This window comes from Myiozetetes cayanensis, unplaced genomic scaffold (assembly GCF_022539395.1).
Source record: "Myiozetetes cayanensis isolate MyiCay16 unplaced genomic scaffold, myiCay2020 scf6-25, whole genome shotgun sequence".
Classification (NCBI taxonomy): domain Eukaryota; kingdom Metazoa; phylum Chordata; class Aves; order Passeriformes; family Tyrannidae; genus Myiozetetes; species Myiozetetes cayanensis.
The window spans coordinates 61,935,434-61,960,543 of record NW_026087853.1 but is presented as its reverse complement, the minus strand read 5'-3'; the positions used below and the strand labels follow the sequence as shown (position 1 = coordinate 61,960,543).

The 25,110-nt window shown below is 42.8% G+C and overlaps 2 protein-coding genes across 2 annotated transcripts in view; both read right to left on the bottom strand.

Moving 5' to 3' along the window:
• LOC126651164 (liprin-alpha-1-like) overlaps positions 1-1,372 on the bottom strand; it is a 52,379-nt gene extending 51,007 nt beyond the window's left edge. The window contains 1 exon segment of the mRNA XM_050336739.1: positions 1,322-1,372. Coding sequence (XP_050192696.1) covers positions 1,322-1,372 — 51 coding nt within the window.
• FADD (Fas associated via death domain) lies at positions 1-22,055 on the bottom strand. Its single transcript, XM_050335516.1, is given in 5 exon segments — positions 1-2,336; positions 4,839-4,912; positions 7,704-21,011; positions 21,013-21,284; positions 21,621-22,055. Coding segments are annotated over 3 exon segments (816 nt in total). The 5' UTR covers positions 21,991-22,055; the 3' UTR covers positions 1-2,336; positions 4,839-4,912; positions 7,704-20,837.
• Between the last annotated feature and the right edge of the window lie 3,055 nt (positions 22,056-25,110).

Genomic DNA, 25,110 nt, shown 5'->3' with positions numbered 1-25,110 from the left:
TATAGTAATAAAAATTTATTGAAGATTTATAGAAAAGGCAAATAAGCAAAACCAAAACAGCATGCCGGGCGGCCGGGGAGACTCCTGCTCCACTCGCGGCGCGCAAGCGCAGTAGGCAAAACCAGTAACTTTTATTCCCTTATCAATTCCCCTCCCATTGTTACTTTTGTCCCCCTATTGGATCCGAGCTTGCAGGTCTGGTTCTCGTTGGCTTTTCTGCGGGCTCGTCTCAGTTGCCAGGTGCTTTCTCCTCCATAGTTCCAATCAGACCCTAGACCTGTACAGGCATCTCCAGCTGTCCGTCTTGGATACTCTGTATCGTTTCAGTTCCTGACCCTTCCATCCTTGTCTTTCCTTTTGTTACTTTATGCGTGTTGGGAGACAATAAGCTTTTTAGAAAAATAAGATACAAAAACATTTACTTAACAAGGTACAATAGTTTGTCTTTCTAGCTTAAAAACTGCAAGCTGCATGCTTATCAGTTTACAATGCTGATAGATGAATGAACTATTCTACAACTTAGAGTCTCCTAACCGTAACAGAACAGTGATTATAATAACATATATATATAAGAATATAACATGCACTACAATTTAATGAGTAAACTACTATTACTAATTTGATGAGTAAATTTAACTACTACTACTTATTACAGAGGGGAAGCCGGGGATGGGTCCCATTGTCCTAACCCGCTCCCGTTGCCTCACTGTGCCCTCTCGGCCTTGGCCTGTGCGCTCTGCCCTGCTCAGAATCACAGAATCAACTGGTTGGAAAAGACCTCTGGGGTCATCAAGTCCAACCTATGACCCAACACTACCTTGTCAACCAGACCATGGCACCAAGTGCCACATCCAGTCTTTCCTTAAACACCTACAGGGGTGGTGACTCCACCACCTCCCTGGGCAGCCCGTTCCAATGCCCAGTCATTCCTGTGAAGAAATTCTTCCTAATGTCCAGCCTAAACCTCCTCCAGTGAAACTTGTGTCCTTTTGTGCTACTGCTGGTTGAGTAGTGGAAGACACCGACCCTTACCTGGCTCCAACCTCCTTTCAGAGAGTTGCAGAGAGTGATGAGTCTCCCCTGAGCCTCCTCTTCTCCAGGCTAAACCACCCCAGCTCCCTCAGCCACTCCTCGTAGGACTTGTGCTCCAGATCCTTCACCAGCCTCGTTGCCCTTCTCTGGACTCACTCCAGCACCTCAACATCCTTCCTAAATTGAGAGGCCCAGAACTGGACACAGCACTTAAGTTGCAGCCTCACCAGTGCTGAGTACAGGGGAAGAATCACTTCCCTGCTCCTGCTGGCCACACTATTCCTGATACAGGCCAGGTGCCATTGGCCTTTTTGGCCACCTGGGCACACTGCTGGCTCATGTTCAGCCTGCTGTCAATCAGTCCACTCCCGCATGTTCAAGTCACTCCCATCACTTCAGTGAGTCCTGTGTCCAGTTCTGGGCCCCTCAATTCAGGAAGGACATTGAGGGGCTGGAGCGAGTCCAGAGAAGGGAATGAAGCTGGGGAAAGGTCTGGAGCACCAGGAGTGGTTGAGGGAGCTGGAGAGGCTCAACCTGGAGAAAAGGAGGCTCAAAGGGGACTCTCTGCAACTCCCTGAATGGAAGTTGTAGGCAGGTGGGGGTTTGTCTCCCAGGGAACAAGTGACAGGACAAGAGGACATGGTCTTTAGCTGCACCAGGAGAGGTTTAGGTTGGACATCAGGAAGAATTTCTTCACGGGAAGGGTCATTAAACATTGGAACGGGCTGCCCAGGGAGGTGGTGGAGTCACCATCCCTGGAGGTGTTTAACTAAAGACTGGATCTGGCACTCAATGCCATAGTCTGGTTGACGAGGTGGGGACAGATTGGACTTGATCTCAGAGGTAATTTCCAACCTAAATGATTCTGTGATTCTGTGAAGCAGAGCCACCAGGTCCCCAACACATCTCAGTAAGGGGTGTCTTCACTGACGTAGCCTATTCTCCACAGGAAGCTGGGTTTGGTTACATTGGCAAAAGCACTGTTATTTTTTCCCATGCAGACTATTTCCAAAACAGCATAAAAATGTTTTCCCACTTGCATTTATGAAGCTTTTACTCTGTTACTGGAGCCTGTACCATGCACGTGCATGAAGCTGAAGTTTGTTGGCAAAGCTTTCTTCTATTTGTGTCACCACCATGAATTTGCATTTTGGACCCTGTTGTTGCTTTAATAGTGGAAAGCTCTGAAATCAAGGACCACTTACGCAGAGAAAGGCGTGTTATGCCAAAAAACCGCAGTTCCTGCAGATTTATGACTGGATGACATGGATTAATTTGTAAACACAACATATTGACACCTAGCACTGGACAGAAAGGATCATTAATGAGTCATTCTTCCTTCTCTCAAACATGGCATTCTTTACAATTACAAATTTACTACATTGTGCTGTTTCCCTTTGGTATCTGAGGCTTTTGAGTGAATTCAGGTCACATTTTTTTAAGCTTTCCCTCTACAGCCATGAAGTCTAGATTTTTTTTTTTTCCTCCTGAAGTTTCTGATGTAATCGCATGACTCTGGAAGATGGAACTTTATGGAAAAAGCCAATTGTGGTGAGGTACATTAAAAACATGAGTTCTGCCAAATACTGGTTAGCACAGATTAAATGCTGGGTAAATCACCATTTAGGTATAATTTTATAAATACTGTGATCTGACTTTTCAGTATAGAGTGGCAAATATATTCCAAAATTGTATGAATTGTCATGAACTAATCTGCATTGTCTAATAATATAGCTAAATGCTTTTGTCTATAAGCTTTGATAGATATATACAAATATATAGTTATATTCAGAAACCTAAGCTTCAACTTTAAAATAAACTACTTAAAATGATCATGAGAGGGGAGGAAGAAAGGTCCTCTACTTCAACCTGCTCCTTAAGATTTAACTCACACTGAGGATTTCTTTCACAAAATTGGTATTAATGCACAACTATAAGCAGATTCCAGGCTTATGAAGCACAGCAACATATTTCTGGGGTCAATAAAAATTTATGCTTAAAATGAGGACATGAAGATTACCTTGAATGTAATCAGCTCTTTATTTTTAAGTGCATTTCTACAAATAGATGCTTTTGTTTCACTGGCCCAAATGCTGTCTTTACCTGTATCAAAAAATTGCCTCCCATAACCCAACATGCAATTCATCAATGACTGTATTCTTTATACAGGAAACGAGGAGGAAAAACATATTTTACAGACAAGCTGGTAAAAGTGTATGAAGAAATGCTAATTTTTGATCATTCTCCAAATGGAGACCCGGAGATGAACTGTTGTGCCTGATCTATTGAGTGATGACATGTTAAATAAAATGTGCAGGCCTAACCATTAAAGTATGCTAAAATAAGCTACCATCCAAAGATTACAATTAGGTGTTTCTTAGGCTTTTTTGTTGTGAGAAAAGCAAAATTTTTCCACTGATAGAACCACAGGACTTTATCTCAGCCAATGTTTCCACACTGCAGTTGCTTCAGTGAATTCAGAATCTGGCCTGATTTGATTTGTGTTTAACATGAGTCAAATGGAGAATTTGGGAATAAAAGGGCAAGAGGTTAAACACTGTAACAGGCGCAGAATTTATAATCTCTATCAAATTGGACACTGCATTATATTCATTCAGATTTACTGAAAATAAATTAGTGATCAGTATTCACCTAGATCCTGAAAGATGTCATTACATTTTCTCTCAGTTTGGGATGACTTGGAATGTGGTTGTTTTTCTTCTGAAACTAAGTTTTGGATTGTCCTTAAATGTTAAAAGCAAAAATGAAGATTTGTACCATGCTATAATCATACTTCATTATGAAAGCATGAAAGAACCTATCACACAATTCTGAAATGGAGAATTCATATGAATGAACTCCATTTATTAATTTTCACTTCAACCAGCATGTTAACAAGGCATAGACACTCACATTCAGCTTGCTCAGCTGTTGTTGGATTTCCCATCTAAGAAGTTTTAGCTGTAGACCCTTTTTAGCCTCAAGGAGTTGTCACCTTTGTCAGCTTTAAATCATGTATTGCTTGGTACACAAGTTTCAGAGGAGGGACGGAAATGCCCATGGTCAGGCACTTTCTTGAGAACTGGGTTTCAGCCTCAGGTGGGAGCAGAGTTCCCATGCATATAACTGTCTCCTATATGGAAAGGAGGCACTGTCTCCTCATGTGTAAAGAGCTAAGTATTCATTCATGCCCAAAAGGATGGCTTAGGCCAGGAGGCAACTTTAATCCAGAATATCCTAGTTAAGGAATATGCCTCCCACATGACATAGTGCAAATACTTTCCTTAGGCACCTTGATCTGTGAATGCTATACACAAAGCCCAGACCATGGGTACAACAGAACTTCTGAGGCACCCCAAAAATATCTGAAAGATCTGATTTTTGAAGCCATATTTCTATCCTTTGTGCACTGTGTACAGTCCACAATAACTGAGAGTGAATCAGTGTAGGGCCAGGACTTGGAATGCCATGAAACTGAACAATCAGATCTTTGCATAATGCTCTGTACTTAATACACATGAAATAATGAAGGTAAGAGAACTCCCAGGTTGTGCAAGTACAAAAATATTTCTCAGCATTCCTATTTACTGTGTAGGACAAGGAAAAGAGTGTCCTTTTTTTATCTTCCTCCTGGCCACGTAATATGGGATATACCATATGACATGAAGAGCACCAGCAGCTCAGATCTTTTTAATTAAATGAGTGTGATGTCTCTTTTGTAAGTTCAGCAAGAGGTCTGGCTCCCTGTCCATGTCATTTAGTGAGATGTAACACTTGGAGTTGTGTCTAGAAAGAGCCATACGTACATCAGCTGGCAGCAGAATAATCAGTTCAGAGACCCAGGTTAAATATCTCCCCACTCCTCGCACCTCAAAACCACCTGATGAAATTCAAACAAAGGCTGTTAAAAATGGGATGGGGGGCAAGGGGAAAGGTTTTGCTTCCCTGTCACATGATAAATTAGATCCTAATGCTTATGTAAGCTCAGCAAAACAGCAACCTCTTCCTGCCAGCGAGAGCTGCAGAGTGAGATGTCAGGGTCCGGCAGCTCTGAGGATAAACACCTGCTGCCACCAGCAAGGAAGAGCTGCCCCCCAAAATGTGAAGGAGCAAAGCACTTCTCTGTTTGCTTCCCCCACTGCTTTCTCTACCCACTGAGTTCTTTATGCTTCATTTGTGTTGAGGTTTCCTTTGTGAGCCTCAAAGCCACCCTGCTCGAGCACAAAACCTCCACTGAAAATAGTCCAAGAGTGCCTACGCATTTTTTTTTTCCCCTCTGAGTTGAGCAGATGGTACCTTATTTACTCCTTGTCCTTTACAGATGACTTAATGACCTAGTAGCAAAATGCATTTTGAACACATTTCATACCAAAATGAATAGATGAAAGAACAGGGCTTTTGCCAACAGCACTGATTATCCTTTTGTCAGTAGATAAATGTGACCTGGACCATTCTGTTACTGTAACGATCGTCTCCAGAGGTTGCTAGACAGAGGAGATACTTTGCCTGAGGGGGAAGGAATGAAAGGGGAAGAGGCTGGAAGGTGGCCTATAGAGAAGAGGGCAGAGGTAATTAATGGTGATGCCCATGTATAAAGATAAGTGCACTGGTAAATGTGTCAGCCCTTTGGCAGTAGAAGCCGTGACTTCTAGAAACAGGGCCTTGACACAGTTCTTAAGACTGACATTTTATTTATATAATATGGCTCTACATGGATGTGTGTTGGATTTAGGCAGGTGTAAATCAAATCAGAATTGGCTGCTCTGAAATTTAAGAGGGTTTTTGAGTTGGATTTACTCCCTCTGATTGGAAGAAAAATCTCCACAAAGCACACACAAAACTGGAGTTGACCAGATGAACTTACACAATTTATTTTAATGGGAATCCTACCTATCTTGAGACCATAAGTATTTTTTAAATTCAGCTGCTATTCCTGCAACCAAAACCACGTATACCCACTCAAGTCCAAATCTACTGAACTCGAAAAGATTTTCAGCTTAGTTTCAGGTTCAGTTGTGCAATTTGCAGTTCAGAATTATTGCAGCTCTTGACTTTTTTTTTGTATGGATTTACAGCAGCAGAAATCCCCTTGAGCTAGAAAGGATTTCTAAAGCCAAGTATCATTTATTTCAATGTGAAGTGAAATATACCCATGATATCTAATACAAATGTAGTACATTCACTTAGTGTAGACTGATTTTAGCACATCTTCAAATAGTTTATAACTATCATGAAAGATACTGACCTAAGAGTGCTTTCAGTTGTAAATTCAGGGCAATAGAGTTGCATATTGAAAAAAAAGAAAAACTTTTAGGCAAGGCCACATTCATGTGATGTAGTTGTGAATAATGGCCAGTCTTCGCGAGCGAAGATCCGGGGAAGGTCTTTACACCTTCCAGCCTGCGCATTGGATTTTTTAGGTGAGACACAGTGTGCGCGGAACTGAGCCCACCCTTTAATCCTAAGGTTCATCTGCCGGGGCCAAGCAAGCTTGGACGGTGGCAGCGAGGTCCTTAGGACGTAGATGGATTGCCTATTTAAGGGCTAACGAGCTCCACCTGCCCGGGAGTGGCCCTGACCGGGAATCGAACCCGCGCCTCGGCGGTGACAGCGCCGCGCCTTTACCACTAGACCACCAGGGGCTCTCTAGAGTTGTGAATAATATTGGAAGAAGAAACTGAAGTCAAGGATTCAGAAACAGCTGTGATAATGCTGCTCCTACCCAACTAGAACTGGTTTGGATACATTCCACCTGGCTGAGCACCTACATCATGAACCCCTTTATCCTTAGTTTCCTCTGTAATCAGTGGAGTGAGGGAGTCATTCCATGGGAGTGATGCAGATCTTTGGTGTGGTCCATGAATCACCTGCTCAAGATGCTTGTCTCTTCTCATTGACTCCAGAGGGAGCCCAGGGCAGCTGGACTCTCTTGCCTTGGGAGCCGAGGTTGGATGCCTAACCCAGTGTGAGATGAATTTGGTTGCTGAGTACATGTGAGATCAGCACAGCTTGTTTGTAGGAAAAATGGATGTGAGTGTCCATAGGATTAAGCATGGCTGTTACTGCTGGAGATTTAGCAGCCCACGGTTTGTCTGCTGTGTTAATTTTCACTAGTCTGCAATTAAATTACTCCATTTTCAAGGCTTGAGCCTCAGAGCTCCAGAGCCATGGCAATATCTCAGGATAGACAATCCCAGAAGCATAGAATGGTTGGGGTTGAAAGGGATTTTAAAGATCACTCATTCCGTGGGCAGGGACACTTTCCACTTGACCAGGTTGCTCAGAGCCCCATTCCAGCCAGGCCTTAAATGTGTCCAGGGATGGGGGAGCCCACAACCTCTCTGAGCAACCTATTCCACCCTTAAAGAGTTTATTTCTTATGTCTAATCTAAACCCACCCTCCTTCAACTTAAGGCCATTTCCGTCATCCTATCAACCCATGCCTTTGTGAAAAGTCCCTCACCAGCTCTCTTGGAGCCCTCTAGACATTGGAAGGGGCTCTAAGGTCTCCCTGGAGCCTTCTCTTCTCCAGGATGAACACCCCCAGCTCTCTCAGCCTGTCTTCATACCAAGAAAAAAGAATGATGTTATATTTTATTCAAAAAATATATTCTTCCTTTCCTCACACACACTGATCCCAGAGTGAGCTCTACAGACATTGAGCCTTTTACCTGTTTACTTCACGAGACTCCAAGAGAGAACAGGAATTGGTTTCTAGGTGGATCACGTCAAAATTGAGGCTTCATCTTTCAGAGTGTTTTGAGACCTGGTAAGAGAAATATAAAATTGAGAGATTGTATTATTTTAATAATGTATGTAGTAAACTTTATAAATAGTCTGACTACAGTAAAAATTATTTGCATGTGTAGTAATACTTCTGTTTCTGTAAATCAGAGTTTGAAGGAAAAAAACAGGTTTTTTTTTTCCTCTTTATCTGCTATGCAAAGGCTTCTACTGTTTCAAGTAGACACTAAGCAAAGTGGCCTGTGATTTCTATATACTCAGGATCCTCTATTATTAGTCCTTCATCCTGTAATAAAATACATAAAAGCATTTAAAAAATAAAGAGATCTCTGTTGTGGTTTTGCTCTGGGTCAATTTTTCTCACCCCTCCACACAATTACTATAAATTGAGAGAATGTTTATGCAGACAAAAGAGACCTGATTTGGGAGAATAATATTAGGGAGCAAGACAAAAACTAAAGAACTAAATCTACAATAATTCTAATTAGGTAAAAGTACTATATATTTACAGAAATACTCCTCCCGCCCTTTGTATCAGTTCAAGGAGGAGAAGCAGTCTCTCCATTTTTGGAGCTCCAGTGTTTTCAGTAACTCTGCAGCACTCTAAAGCTCTTCTTCTGTTATTCTCCAGGATGACAACTCCTTTTCGTTGCAGCTGGAACTCTATCTCTCTCTCTTGTATGTCGGCCTCAGGGCTGGGCCTACCCCCTCCTGGGCTGAGACTGGAGGCTAGGGGCTATCCAGGCCCTGAAGGTCTTCTCTTCCATGGACTGCAAGGGGACACTTGACTACCATGGATCTTCACCACAGGGTCACAGGGGATAATGGGTTTTTGAGTCCACCCCTGTTTCCTATGGGATCCCTTCCCACGGGAGAACAATCCTTGATAGACCTCTCCGACATGGACCCCTCACTTGGATCCAAACATCCTACCTGAGCCATTCTTGCTCCAGTGTAGGTCTCGTCTCTCTCAGGGTCACAAATCTCCAGCACCAGCATGGATCCCTCACTCGGATCCCAACATCTTACCCGAGCCGTTCTGCTCCGGCGTAAGTCTCTGTCCATGGCCTACAAGCCTCCAGCAGGACTCTGTTTCACCTCAGGTCTCCCATAAAGTCTCAGCCTTCTCGTGTATCAACTTACTCCAGTGTAGGCTCCTCCACAAGCAGCATGGGGGTCTCCTCACCCCAACAAACTTCCACAAGTGGCAGGGTTTTATTTTTCAGTCTTTTCCCTGCTGAAGGGAGAGAGAGCGAGCGAGAGAGGGGGGAAAAGCAACCCTCCCCTTCGAACTTCTCTCTCCTGCAGCTGCCAGCTTTGGCCTTGAATACTTCATTATCTCTGCCTGGAATTCTTCTGCAGCATTTTACATCCGAGCACTCAGTCCTTCTCTAAAGTTTTTCTTCTCTACTTTATTACAGGAGAGAAGGGGGGCTTCAGTGCCTGTCCCCGGCCCAGGGCCAGGGGAGGAGGGGGCCCTGGCCCTCCTTGGGGCCTGCCACCACTCCTACATGGCTACTGCTCCTAATTTCAACTGCACCACAGGATTCTCTTCCATTTTTTAAAAAATGTCATTGGCAGAGGTGTTACTAAACTTTTGATTGACTGTTTTTCTCCAGAAATCCACCTGGACAAAACCATCCTCAGCCCCAAGGGTTGGCTGGTGGGCAAAACCACGACAATCTCAAATAGCACTTAAGCCTATTTTTAATTCTTAACTGATCAGATTTCAAGTGATAACATATCTTTCATTACTTGCACAAAATTGTATGCAGCAATCAGTGCCTTTATTATTCAGTGGCACATTGTATTGTGTAACATTAGGAAGGTATTAGTCCCAAATCCTAAGTGTGCAAACAAGGCAACATGATTTTTCTGTGCAACCAACTTCACCTTATAGGCAAATGAAAATGTAAATAACACTTTCAGTGAATCACCAGTTTATGTATGAGTTAAATGTTTATTTTCACCATTTTAGAACTCCTCACTGTCTTCACGGTATTCACTGAAAATATTAATTTGATGAAATGAATTGGCTGAGACGGTGACTGAAAACCAACATGGTCTCAAAATGAAGTCATAAAACAAATTGCAGCAAATAAAAATTTTTAAAACTATGAACACTTGCAATGGCAACAATGTGTTTCACACAAAACAGTTTCAAAGTAAACCTAAGGCTCAGGTGAAATAGTCTGCCAATAGATACAGTGCTTTAAATTGCTATCAAAGTTCATTTCCCGGTAATATTTCCTGTTCTGATTAATAGCAATTCTGCCTAGGCAACCAAGCCATTTAAAACTAAATTTCACCTTTGGCATTTGGAGAAGAAGGTTACTAGGTCACAATGTAACATGGAAAATAAGTAGAGGTATAAGCCATATGATAGTAAACATTCAGCTGAGACCACCTATCAGGAGCCTTAAGCAGCAGAGTGACATTTAAAAGCAGTCAGAGTCAGAAGAAAACCTTCAGGGAAAACAGAAAATGCTTTAGAAAAAGCGGCCCTGCGTTTGCCAGAGGGAAAACCCAAAACTTTTGGGAACAGTGCTCAAGTCAACTTGAAATAAATATTAAGAAAAATAATGGAAATACAGTAAGTGGGGCTTCTTTTAAAATAAATTCCTTCCCCACGCTTGCTTCTGTATTGATGTGTCCTTACCCTTCAGCATTGTAGCTGCACCACAAAGTTTGCTCTGCTCTGATGTGCCACTAGCAAATATAATTATACAACTGAAAGCTCCCTCATGCCTGTCAACATGTAAAAGCTGCCAGTGGTCTCATCCTTGGCTTTTGAAGAAACACCATGACTTAGAGAAAAATTCCTTGCAAATGTATAAACCCAGAGCATGCAGCACACAACCCAGGTGAGATGTGAGTTAAGGGGAAATCCAGGAGTGCCTCACGGAGAGGGCAGGGTGCCAGTAGCACCCTCTCCAAAGTCAACAGGAATGGGAGCTGCCTTTGCGTTGTGTATGGGTTATCCCTACTGTTGGACTCAAATTGCCCTTAAAGTGAGGCAGTTTCAGGGTTCCTGTCTGAAATTATAATTTTAGTGCTTCTAAGATATCCTGGTTTTGAGATTAATGTGTTTCGGGTGCCTAAGTTCTTATCGAAGATTCTTTTTTAACAATGAATAAAAACACAATGAGGCCTCATGTCCTTTCTTGGCTTGCCATGGGCAGAATGTCTGTTACAAATCTGGCCAAATTTACCTTCCCTTTACACAGAAATCGTCTCTGTAAAACTTATGGTCAGAGAGCACATGAAATATTTAAAAACAGATAAATGCCCATGGAATTAAAAGTTTAGGGTATCCAGTGCAATCAACATGCACAGCATACCTTTGCTGAAAAGGCAGTATACTTTAGTAAAGTCTCCTCCATCAATGTTACTAATCAACATGTACAATGCTTACATCTTCCAGAGGGAATACCTAATGCTCCTGAACTTCAATAGCAATTGGTCAGTTATACAACCGAAGTGGTCAATCTCTGCATCCCCTTTCAGAAAACAAATAGCAAGAGCTGTCCAGATTCACGTATCTACTACTGAGCAGGACTTACATTGGAAACTGAAGCTAAGCACAAACACCCCAGCTCATACTGCGAATTCTAACTGGAATCAGACTTCATATGTCTGTTCATATGCAGGTTGTGCTGCTTGACCCCATCCCTGTGGGTCACTCCAAGTTCAGGCATCCTACAGGAATGTCTTTATCTCCACCTGAGGTTTGGAGCTCAGCTGCCATTAAGGTCTCCATGTGTAGTCTTTTGACTCAGCTACCAACAAAAAGGTTTGCCCCTGTGCTGTGCCAGATAATACTCTTAGTCACTCAAGTGTTCTTTTCCCCTTTTCCCAAGGCCTGAATGCCTTTTTCCTTTGTACGGAGGTCTTTACACAGCCTTTGTCAAACTACAATTCATTAAGGCTGGCAGTTACTAAATAAAAAATAATTTATAATCTAGCTGCTGAAAGTAAGATTACATGGCACATATCTCTGAAAAAAAAAAAGAAAAAACCCCAAACCAACCAACCAACCAAACACCCCAAACCAGGAGAAAAAGGTATGAAAGATGGTCCTCTCCCTGTTCTTGGTTAAGAAATCCTTATTTCTAGGAAGGTGGACAACAGCTGAAAAAAACCTTGTCATGGTCTAAAGTTAATCCTTAAATGAAGTGACAGTAACACGTGTAAGATATAAAAGGGAATAACTCATAACATAAAAAAAACCAGCAGACCTGATATTGTTCATCAGTGCCATAAAAAACAAGGCAAATGATTTATTTCAAAGCTAAATTCCCCGTTCTCCTGAGCACAGTTCATATTGAAGTCCCTTTGACTAGGTCATGTTTGCATTGTAATTCACACTGAAAAGAGTCAACATAAATATTGACTCAGGAACGGGTTCTAGCTCAGACCTGGGAGCTGAGTTCCCACAACACACTTACACTTTTGAGCAAAGAGCCACAGGAACATCTGTCACTGTTTCCTTTCTTGCCACACTCAATCATTCAGTGCTCCAAACACAGGTCACATCCCCTCACAAATCCAAATAAACTTACACCTTCCCTTTGTCTCTTGACCAACTTTAAATAACAATGCCTAAGACTTCCAGGAATCATTAACATTTCTTCATGCCCAAAGGTGAAATATTCAGTCTGGCCAAAGTGAGAGTAATTTGGCAGTTTCAGTCTAGTGAACTGATGCCCTTGCCACAAAAGCCATCCAGAAACTTGGCATTAATTCCTTCTTTGTACTTTTTACCCGTGAAGCCAAAGACTGAAGTGGCAGGGACTCACCTGCCTTCTGCTGTAATCATTTAAATGTCCCATAAAAGCACCTGCAGAACGAAAAAGGATTATTCCATTCCCTTTTTCAGGTATATAATTTCTAAGCTGCACAGTTAAATAATTTCCTTTGTGTCTACAGTTGCTGCGGGCAAAAGCAGAAGTAACATGGAAGAGAACAGAAGGTTAATTTCAGCATCACAGGTTGCTGAAAATTACAGGAACTGCTCTAATGTAAACCAGGAATTAAGCCAATTCTTGCATTTAAATCTATATGAATAAAACAATGGCTTAAAATCACTTCTGCTCTGGCTGATCTTGGAGATTCAGCAGCTGGCTCTGAATTAGTTTTGAGCCAGAAATACCACCTTTGTTTCTAACAAAACTAGGAGATTGCCACAGTGATATATTTCATTACATAGGTAGTATTCAGCAGGTGAGTGATATGCTTAAGTTTGAGAAGAAATATTGAGAAATAGCCCTGTCAGGAAAGTCTTGTTTTCCAGATTATATCAAGGTGTGTGTGTATGTAAGCATATGGATGCACTCACTGTACACACACACAGGTATGTATATATACACATACACAAGCATATCAGGATTTGGGAGGCACATAATTTTCATGTCCAATACTTTCTTTCTCTCCTGTAATTAAATGTACAGTTTACTTTCACCAAAATAACAAGGCACCAGTTTGATTTTAATATATCTTGAAGCTATATACAACAGTAATGTTTCCTTGCATAAAGATTCAGCATTTATGCTACACAGCTGTGGATATTCAGTTAATAAGGGGAATATTCAGTATGAGTCATACAATGAAAAGTTCTGCAGTGCCAGAATTTTGCTGCAAACAGAATCATCAAATTTTATGCCAGCCAAAATCTACAGTGCCCATTTAAATTTTTAGGTACAAAATTCAGCAATGTTCTGCAGAAAGGTGAGGATGTCCACTAGGAGCAATGAGGATGGTTCTTGATTCCCAATTTTCAGTGCTTATGGAAACGGCATCTCATACCTGTCTCAGCCTGCAGCCAAAGTGCTGCAGAAAACCTCCCATACAGAGACACCAGTTAGCTCTTAACTGGGTTTCCAAGTGCACAAAGGAAGGGTTTTTCAGCTCCTAGGGTTCAGTTTGGTCTGCCTTTAATAATGCCACCTTTGTAGTACCAAAATAACGAGAGAAGCTGGCAGCAGTCTTTGGCCAGCAGCTCCCTGTTACTTCTCTTCACATGGAAAAAAACCCCAACAAACCAGGAAGCTGCTACTGCTGCTGTAACATCTGACATGATAATGTTTCAAAAAACAGGATACTCCCCGACCTGCTGACAGGCACCATGGCAATTCCATCCATGCCCGGTTTTTCCATGGCTGAGGTTGTTGTATCCTATTTGAATGCATTAAAACCCACTGGAACAGGCTGTCTGGATAACTAGGGATGATTCAAGAGCTCTCAAAGTCCTCTTCAAACCATCAAGAAAATGAGAGTTTGTCTTCCCTCAGGCTTGTGTGTTATAATTACTCAGCATTTAATAGTGAGTCGGGCGATTAGTTTGTGGGAAGGAGATAAGGGATGAAAGTAACATTTTAAAGGAGAAAATGGGACAAGCCTATGGGGCACTTCAGGTACCGTTTCAGTACAAGAAACTGAGATCTAATTTCTCCATAATTCCCTCTATAATTCCTCTGAATTAGCCTGTGGGAACTTCTCAGCCCTCACAAAACAAACTGAGCTGCCCACAACTCAGACCTGAGCAATAGACATCAGACTTGCTGCTGAGGCCTCTCCTGGCAGAAGACATGGCTCAAGCCTGTTGGAATCATCCATTATTAAAGCAATCACCTCTAAAAAAATCAGTTCAACCTAAATTCAAGTATCCTTAATAATAATATCCTATAAAACAGTAAAAATGCTAACCTAGCAAATGCATAAACAAGGGCATTACATTATGTGTGAAAGTAGGCTCTGGATTTTCAGAGGTGTTGAATGACATTAAATTTGGTTAAGTATATCAGCTCTCTGTGTGATGGCATCTTCCCTGAGACTTGGTCTGGACACTTCAGCAAAACTTAATTCACAGAAGTGGAATCTGCCTTTGGCTTTCAAGCTGCGAAATGATCTGGTCCTTTCATACTGCTCAGTATCTTATCTAGTGGAAATGAATACTGAAGAATGAGGAAATTCTAGACCTGAGGATTTACCTCTCTGATGAGAATTCCCACATCCTTTCCCACTTTAAGCCAAATGAGGCTAAAGGAGGAGATACTCCTAGGGAGAGAATCTACCTAATGCCATGCTCCAGATGCTTTTAATAACCCACAGTGGTTGTAGGGAGCACAAGCCAAGGAGCTCAAAGATTATTTGGGACCTTGGGCAAGCACCTTGGGCAACTTTGTACCCCAGCATTTGATTTGTGTACTGAATGTAGAGTGGAAAATGAGGATCCCAACCACAGAATTACTTTTACAATCAAAGCCATGATAAGTGGGTGCCTCTTGCTCAGGTCTAAGTTCTTTCTCATTTAGTTGCACAAATAAAAACTCAGAGTGAGTCCGGGCTGTAGTGCTGCTAACTATGAAGTTCTAGGAATTAAGGGGAAAATATACTTCATGGAGTGAAGTGCCTTATAAATACAGTCCTCTAAGATACAGCCCAATATTTAATATCCCTTAAAATTCACAGGCCCAGATGTGGAATTTGATCTTTTGATTTAAAGATTCACACACACTGTATGGAGACATTAGTTCTTCAGCATGAAACTGGTATTTAATTTTTTCTTTTGTAAAAAGGAGAACATGGTTTATAGAAAATTATATGAGCAGGTCCACAATGAATAACTTACTTAGCTGCAAGTAGCCCTTGCTAGAAATGTACACTTTGTTGGTTTTAGCTCTAATTAATTTTAATTCATCCACATATATATTAGCTCCTTCATGCACAAACATGCAGTAACACACTTGAATTTTACCATTCAAGCTGGATACAGAAATGGAAGCACCATATGCTAAACTGGTGGTTAGAAGAAACAAAAAGTAAATTTCTCAGTGTCCAGCCCTGCTCTCTTACACACCTTATTCCAGTGGGCAATAGAACTGAAAGGAGAGAATTCCTCAAGAAATTTCATTTTACATCCCTGGACTCGGATCTTGGATTCCTGACATGGTCACTGACCGGAGACTGAGGCAAATCTCACAATTAGTGACAGCTTCCAAACATTATTTGGCTGCTGTGCACTCTGGTTGCCACGGGAATAATGGCTTTGGGGGGAATTCAGGCTCTCCAGGCTTTCCCATGTTAGGGACTTGACAGCCAAGAAGTTATGACTAAATTCTGCTTACACTGAGCAGAACATAAATTAAACAATATAGGATGTGGATCCCAGACCTGCCAGGTGCTGCACCCTTTAAATTCATGTTTTCTCTGCAATTTTTTCCTTTCAAAATTTGGCAGTATGCCTGGAAATGACAAGAAGCACCTCTCAGGGAGACCACTGGTAGGGAGACAAAGATAAGATTTAGCTCCATTGTTCACATATTGGCATGATTGGAAAATTTTATAGTTAAATTTTTATGCTAAACCTTTCTCACAGCTTATAAAAGCTGGTACCAGGTTTGCATACAAAAATCACCAGTTTTTGTAGATAAATTCAATCTTTATATATCCTTTGGACAAATCTTTACCACAGACAGTGTGTACACTTGCAGAATAGCTGTTACAACCCTTTTAAGACCCCAGTAAGAAGTGCTCACTGATTAAATTTTGCAAATCATTTTCTGAAGTTAAAACTCCTGGTGGGATCAATAGGAATAACAGAATTAAGAAATGGAAAATTTTGCATTAAAAAGATCATGAGCATTTTTAATGGCAAGATTATTGCTTTATGTAGAAGTTCTATAAAGCCAGGCTCATCTGTAAATAAAACACCTGCCACAGAAAATCCCAGGTGGATGTTTTTTACATCCTTAATGACAACAGTCCAATTTTATCCCTGTGTAACTTCCCACAGCAAAAGAACCTGCTCTGAAATAAATAAAATCCCAATTTGACAACTTTTTGAAGCATTAGACAGAGATTAAGCTGCTTTCCTTAGCAATTACATTTACTACATTGTTCCAGAGATGTAAGACTCAAGACATCTTTGTTATTTTTTATATACAAATCTCTTCAGAGTCTTAGAAAGTGCATAGATAAACTTTCAGTTTGCTACAAGAGCTGCCTGCTTTGAAAGCTGCTGTAAATACTGTGACCAGCCCAAAACACAGCACAACCCTTTTCTTCCAAAAATTAAAAGAAAGGGAATCTAAGTTGCTATCCAGACAAGAACATTTGGAAAAAAATGAAAAAGTTTTCAATTTCCGAAACTGTCAGATCACAGGAATTACTGAATTTAACTCCATCAGGATGACCAACTTCAGGTGTTTCAAATATTTATGTTTCATCATATTTTACAAGAGCAAACCTACTGGTTTAACTTTAGCCTGCTTTAAGAAAGGCATGTGTAATGCTCTTAGGAATGAATCAGTAGCATAAATAGTTTTGTGGATGAGACTATTTAATGATTAAGAGTTCTTCCAAGTTTACTCCATGCAGATTCCCATGCAGAAGCCTGAATTCCTCTGGCTTTCCCGGCAGATGAGTCAGACTGGGCTTCCTAGTCTCCAAACCTACAATTCCCACTACCCATTGCAACACACCCTCTTCACACGAAGCAACCCTCAGCTACAAGTTTTACGAAAACAAAGATTCTTCAAAAGTTCTTGAATCTTTACTCACAACTCCTCCCCCTACCCCTCAGCTCACCCCCATAATTCCTGGTTTTATAGTATATAGTGAACTACTTTCTATAAATCTACCAGAGCACCCCTCCAATCAAAACACTGGCAGAGAAAAGAAGCAATAAATCAAAGAGGGAAAGCAACTTAGAAAAATATTTGTGCTGGAAGACATTTTAAGGACATAGGTGATTCATGCAGGGAATGAGAAAGGCACAAGACAGTGATTAGAATTAAGTTTGGATTGAAACATATGCAACCAAAAAGCCTGAATTAAACATGTTGAGAGAGCTTGGGGACAGTGTGACTAAGCTTTTTGCATAGACAATTAAACTCTCCACATGTTTTGATGTTGTTTTCTCAAGGCTGTAAGGAAACAAGACCCCTCAAGAAACCAAAAGGGAAAAGTTTTAGTAATTCCTCACAGGTACCTGCAACAGGTACTGTTGCAGAGCATCCTAAAGGATTGGATAAAGTGGGTAATTAAGTTATTTGTTGTAGTCATTCACATCTCTAAGTGCAGGCTGACACTTCAGTGCCAGGATAAAATCCACAGAACACCAAAGACTCTATTAATTTAACAGTTGAACACATCCCCTAAAATCCTAGACCAACAGAATAAACCAGAATCTATGCTTTTAATGAATTATAAAACAAATACACCACCCTTACCAGCATTTCCCATGCACACATTGCATTGCCATTCAATTTTAGGCTCCCAAGGGCTGGCAGAGAATCTTTTTCTTCTTACACTACTCTGAGTGATAGCATTTAAATGCTATTGCTCTGAGGAAAACTGCAGCCTGTTCAGCACTTACGAGAAATTCAGTGACAAAGCATTTTGCTTTTTCTTCTTTAATATCCCGAGATGACATGGGTAACATAATGCCTGTTTAGCACTGCTCCTTGTTTGTAAGTGTCCTTAACATTTATCTCCTCCCAATTAGGTATCTCATCACAGACAGCAATCCCATAAAATAACAAAACAGTTCCATTTGTTTTTTTTAAGGAAGTATTGTTAATGAAATGTACACAAAATTATACAATATAAAGCTTCAATTCAAGCTATAAAAACTATGTATGAATTCAAGGTGCTTAATTTGAAAATAAGATTGGTAACTGGATCAGAAAACATTTCCTTACAAATTGCACCCGTTTTCCTCATCCCTCCTCCCAGTAAAAAAGGTTTTGTTCCCTTTTTTCATTTGACTCTGTTCTCATATAAACATTTTAATCTCTAATAAAACCAGTTTTAATTTGCCCTGAGGTACTGCACAGATTAATGCAGTCTAGGTCATTGCTTTCATATGCAGTAAAACATTAATGAAGTACAAATCCTTACCAAAACAATAAGTTTTTATCTTCTGAGGCAGAATATTTCTTGTTGCTGATGAGTGTTTGGCTACAACTAACAAATTAATCTGATCGATTCCTAAAATATCTTGTTCTATGCAGTAGTCAGTATACTTTTCATATTCCAGATCAGTCTCTCTTCTATGAATCAGAAGACTTATTAAAAATGGGTAAGAAAAACATGTTACCAGAGAGATTGAAGTTGGAACTGTTGCAGAGCTGTTTCACCACACACACCACTCATCTTGTTCACTTTATTTCTCCGCTCTGCTCACAATGAGTGCTCAGAGAAGGAAAAAAGTCTGAAGCAATCATTTCCTGTAGTACTGCAGAATGAATGCTGTGTCTATTAAGCCAAAAAACCCCAAAACATCTGAGTTGGTCATTCAGATGAAGCACAGCACTGTATCTCCTCCTGGGAGTCTAGAATTGGCAACAGATACAAGTATTAGAATCAGTACTTGGAGAACTGAGGCCCAAAATGCAGACAGGTGGAAACTCCTAGACTACCCTATGCTTGGATACAATCACCGATACTTAATATACCACAGCTAGGAAGATACTGAGAATCACCACAGAATCATGGAATGGTTTGTGTTGCAAGGGAACTTCAAGGTCATCCCATTCGACCCCCTGCCATGGGCAGGGACACCTTCCTCTAGACCAGGTTGCTCCAAGTTCCATCCCACCCGGCCTTCAACACTTGCAGGAATGGGGGAAAAAATCATTTAAGGAAAAAACACAATGAAAACGTTTGATGAAAACAAAATGAAAATGTCAACACAATGAAATGTTTTTCTGTCATGTGAACTCACAGTAGTTTTCCTTAACTACAATTAAGTATTCAAGAGTCACTGCTTAAGCAAGAGGCACCAACTGTAACAAAAACTTGAAAATTATCATTGTCACAACATTTCTGCAGAGCAGTGACCTGTCACATGCTGACACCTGGTCTTCACAGTCATTGCACCACGTGAAAAGAACTAGAAAGGAGCTAAAAGTCACACAGGTACAGTAGCAGAAAAGAAGCCTCTTCAAATATCTATTCAGGCAGTTTGGAGGATGTTTGCAGTAGCAAACAATCCTACAATCATTCAAGCAATAACAATTTCAGACGACTCTCCCTCCTGGCACAGGAGATGGTCCCCAGAGGCCTCTTTAGCTCTGCATGTCTTGAAGCTTGTACAAATTTTCCAGCCTTACGTCAGGTGTGAAGGCTATTTAGTGAAGTCTGTCCCAGATTAAACCTGAGAACTGAATTTGGTCTTGTTCATAAATCCTCTTCCCCCTGTGAGTTGCTTACAATGACTTTAAGAAAATGTCAAGCAATGAAAACGAACTAAAAAAATGGCAGAGGACTTGGAAGAGCTATGCGATCTGGCCAAAGACAGTTGATCTTCACAGGATATTGCCAGAAAAAAGTCTGTGATATAGAATTATTCACACCCCTCCAAACAGTTTGTTTTCTAGGTATTTGACACAGTACACCAAGAGCTGAGCTGCACCTTCCAGCAACCATGAGCAGCCTCTGTGACAGAGGTTAGGAAAGAAATCCTAGCAAAGGATGTTAAAGTAGGCACGGTTTTCAAAATAGGCTGCTGTAAACATCTGAGAGACACAGAACTTTGGTAGTTTCAGGAGAACATTTCCTTCAGGATGATGAAGACACTTAGTACTGATTTCAACCAGTTCATTTTCAAACCTGGGCATATTTTTACCAAGAAAAAGCCACCACAACATTTAATATCCCTCTTGCACTGCAGTCTTGGGGTCTGAGGTTACAGTCATCTTAGTGTCCTTTGATAGAGAGCAAATGCATTTGGCAAATTATATTATGCTTCTCAGAAGGAAAGCCCAGTACACAGCTAAGACACTCTTTCTCCCTTTCACATTACGTTTATAATAAGAAAAAAAAAAATCCAACCTCCCCATGAAATTTTAAATCGCAATTGCATCAGAAGTGTCCCATGGATGTACTTCCAGACAAGATGTATCAAAAAGCACCTGCAGTAAAGCAAATATTTTCAGGTGGGTGGCAGAATAAAAGTGTGAGAATTTCTACAAAATGGTGCTCAGGTCTTCTAAAAGCTAAAAGATCTTAAAGCTAAAACATCATGCTACAATGTGTCACCTGAAAAGAATCTGTTTTCATGTTAATTTTCCTGTGACCAGAAATGAATTTACTAAGGCACCTAAACTAATGGCATAATAAGCAACCAGTGATAAGTATTTTGGTCCAGAAGAGAAGGTGGCACTTTTGCTTTTTTCATCTGTATCTGAGGGGCATGGAAGTGTTTTGATATTGATTTCATCTGGCTCCAGTGTTCAGCTGTGAGATCTTCTCTTCAACTAAGTCTGCCACCAAATTCAGGTGACAGCCCCGAAGAGCTTTTATTAAGTCAGCCACCTTTGCATCTTTTCCCTTCCATCTCTGCCACTCCCGAAGTCCCTGGACAAGCTGCTCATACAATTTAAATTGATAGTCTGCCTCTATTCTGTCCAGTTTCACTTCTGGCATGCCAAGTTCTCGCAGTAGCTTTTTCCAGTCCCTCCCAACGTTCTCACATATGACATCATTAGCTACCTTGAGAAGACCTGAAACAGCAGAAATACATCAAGTTAGCCATGGATTTACTAATAAATACAAGAAAATGTTTAAAATTTGGCGTTTGGGTTTGGTTTTTTTTTTTTTTTTTTAGCAAAATGCTACTCCTGTTGGTGCAGTGCACGTACTGAGAGTCACAGCACGTTCTGAAATACTTGGATGTACTTAGCTATACATGAAATACTGGATATACTTTCCACCCCGGAAAGCCGTTTGCATTCACATTTACTGGGGTTGATATAATTATACATATATAAAAATATTATCTAGATAAAATATTAGATATAGGTATAATATTTTATACATATATATTATAATCCACCTACGTTTTTCCTGCTCATCTGGTTGATCACCAGGAGCACCAAGCCCTCCTTCCTCCTCGAACTGCTCCAGCTGTGACACCAAATCGCCCCTGCGGATGTTCTCGAGCAGCTTCTTAAGGAAGTCCAGGTTGTCGCTGGCAATGTGCTGCTGCTCCACCAGGATCTCGAAGAGCTCCCTGCCGCTCCGCACAGACTCGCGCCTCCTCTTCGTGATCTTGTCGTGGCAGAGGAACTTCATGGAGTCGAGCTCGGCCTCGGACAGCCCCGCGGAGATGGAGAGCAGGAGGCTGAGGAACGGGCTCACAGTGGGCCCCGCGCCAAGCGCGGGGTGGCTGGAGGCGTCCTGGCCCCATGCTCTGCGGGCGAACGCCATTCCTGCTTTGGCACAGCGCCTTCCCGGGAAGCCGGAGAAGGAAGGGAAACAAACCCAGCCCGCTCCAGCCCAGCCCGCGCCCTGCCCGGAACTCACGTGACCGCGGCTTTGCCGCCCGCCCTAACGTGGGCGGTGCCGCCCGTGAAGGAGGAGCTGTCCGCCCTCGGCGCCGCGCAGCCTGGGGTTGGGAGCCCGGCGCTTCAAACGCGTCCCCCCCCCTCCCCCCCGAGCCGAACGGGCTTGTTTTGTGATGGAGGATGTGTGTTGTGTTATCGGTTACCAGCAATGCCTCAAAGAAATTGAAGGAGCCAATTTACAATAGTAAGCAAATTTATTAGTAAGCGGTAGATAAACAATCGGCGCGCCGGGAGGGGGGGTGCTGTTTAGAACAAAAGAAAGTTCTCTCACAGCTCGCCGCCGCCGCCCCCCCTCAGGCTCTCAAACTTCCCCTTTTGAACCCCCCGGTTCGCCGTCCAGACATGCTCAGTACATAGGTTCTTATCCATACATGGTCCGGGGCATGTGCTTTTTGCACATGCTCAGTTGCAAAGTTTTCCCCATGCATGTTCCTGGGCTGTGTTACCGGCGTCCGTGGTCTGGGGGTTTCTTTGTGGGCCGGGGTCTCTGTGATGAAGATTTTTAGTCTTCCTCGATGTCCGCAAGATGAACCCGGCTTGGAGCATGCGCCTTTAATAGGTATTTTTCCTCCCCTTCCAGTCTTGTCGTCTATATAAATCACTTTGACTCCTTGTTTAGAGGAAGCTTCTCGGTGTCTCCAGCTTGTGTAGTTAATTACATTGCCAGACTTCCCTCCCCCCTTCCTTATCAGCCTCGGAAACAAACGGCAGCTTGTTAGAAGCAGTTAACAGCTATGTGGGAAATACACACGGAAATCACATATCAATGTCCTGAAGTTTTACTAAGCTTAACAAAAAAAAATCCCCTTTAAAATATAGTTTATTACAGATATGGAAGTGCTCGAGGTGTTTAGGGAATGCTGATAGTTTTTCCCCCACCTCTGGCCATCGGGGCGTTAGAAAGACTAATTCACCTCTTCCCACAGGGAAAAAGGCTGGAGCAAGAGGTTCCAAAAAGAATGGGGGTTTCTGCACGACGAAACCTGCAAGTGTCCGGCTTAAAATGCCCGCGGACTGTTACCGGAGCGCTCCCCCCGGCCGGGAGTGCCCGATCCTACCTGGAATGCGGGGCGGGTGAACGGGCGGTGGGCGCCGCCATGAAAGGAGCCTAGGGGCAGGGACTTGTCCGTACAAGGAGTGTCGGGGCGTGCCCATGGCCATAAAAGGTAAATGAAGGGTGGGGATATGCCCGAAAAAGGCGCATGTGGGGCGGGGCTATGCCCGTAAATAGAGGGTGCGGGGCGGGGCTACGCCCATAAAAGAAGGATGTGGGGCGGGGCTACACCCATAAAAGGATGGTGTGGGGCGGGGCTGTGCCCATAAAAGGAGGGTGTGGGCCGGAAAGGGTGTGGCTGGAAGGGCAGCTTTGGGGGCTTAAAGTGGAGTTTGATTCTCTCCAGGCAGTGAATGCAAATATTGAGGTGAGCAGGGGTGGACAGGAATAGAAAATTTAGGGTATTAAGCTTCGGGATGATCTGGTGGGTAGAGACTGAGTCTTTGGAGGTAGATTGAGGTTGTCAGCAGTGGAGAGGAGGGGATCATTTTGGGGTCTCCCTTGGGTTGCTGCTTTGTCCCGTGGCTGCAGCGAGGCTGAGCCCTGTCCCTGCTGTTTCAGGAGCGTCCCGGGGCGGGGGCTGTGCGGCAGAGAGGGCAGGGGGGGCTGTGGAGCTGCCCCGGGGGGCGCGGGGGGTCCTTTGCAGGCGGCGGCGCTGTCGGGGCTGCAGTACCGGCCGTGTCCGCCAGGCGGAGACTGCGGGGCAGGCACTGCGGGACACGGCCCGGGGTGGGGAGGGGGCGCCGCGGGTGGGACCCCCTGTGGGGGGGGAAATGGTGCCCCTGAAATGGGGGCCTCTGCTGGGCTATTGCACTGCCACCCCTCGTGTTTGGGGATAAACCCTCTGGGGAGCCATGGGAACAGCAGGGTGAGAGCCAGGAGCCTTTGACTTCCACAGAGCACTGAATTTCCCTCTGCTCTCTTTCAGGACAGGACAAAGCATTGAACTGGGAGCAGTTCTGCCAAATCTTTGGGGTGTGAGCAGCCACAGGCAAGAGGCTCCAGCCCTGATGCCCCAGAGAGCATCACAGCATTAATGGCCTGGCCTGTGCCCACTGCCAATTGTTGACCCAACAAAATTCCAAAGCAAGTGTTGCTTCCGTTTTAAGAACTGAAAATAACTTTAAAGCCAAATAAATCACCATTTCCTTGTTCTTGTTTCCTTTTAGATGGTGGAATTGCCAGTCTGTCCGTGAGCTGAGCTGTGGCTGCAGGGGACTGTCAGGCATTATTGGCTGTGAGTTCCTGTTCTTCTCCCTGGGAAACTGGAAATCATTCTCAGTTAGGTTGCAGAAATGTTTTCTGAAGCCTTTCCTCTGCCTTTGGCTGATAGATTTCCTCTTTCTGCCTTGGGATTTGCAACTTCCGCCTGGAGAGGATCAGAAAGGCCCTGAGATCAAAGGGCCCCCCCTGTGTCCCCAGTTATGGGTTAACAAAGCTAAAATCGGAAATTTAGAGGAAGGAAAATTGTGGGGGTAAAACTGAATGTTATTTGTAGGGGAGAGAATGACCAGTGAGAGGTAAACTGAGGCCATCAGCACTGGGCAGGTAAGGAAAGCTTTGGGGGTAAAACTTGAGAAAATCTCAAGGATAGAAAATGAACCTTTGGAGGTAAAAATGAGTTAATCAGAGGTGTGCAGGAAGAGAAAAGTTTAGGGGTTAAATCTGAGGTGATCTCTGGGAGAGAGAATGAAGATCTTGTCTTAAAAAAAGTGGTGATCAGTTGTGGCTGGAAGGGCAGGTCTTGGGGCTTAAAAAGGAGTTTGATTCTCTGCAGGTCAGTGAATGCAAATGTTGAGGTGATCAGCAGTGGAGAGGAGGGGATCATTTTGGGGTCAGACCTTGGGCAGGAACTGAACTCAGGAGCTCAGCTGCTCCTGCCCCAGAGAGCATCACTGAAATCAGCATTATTGCCCTGATCTGCTCGCT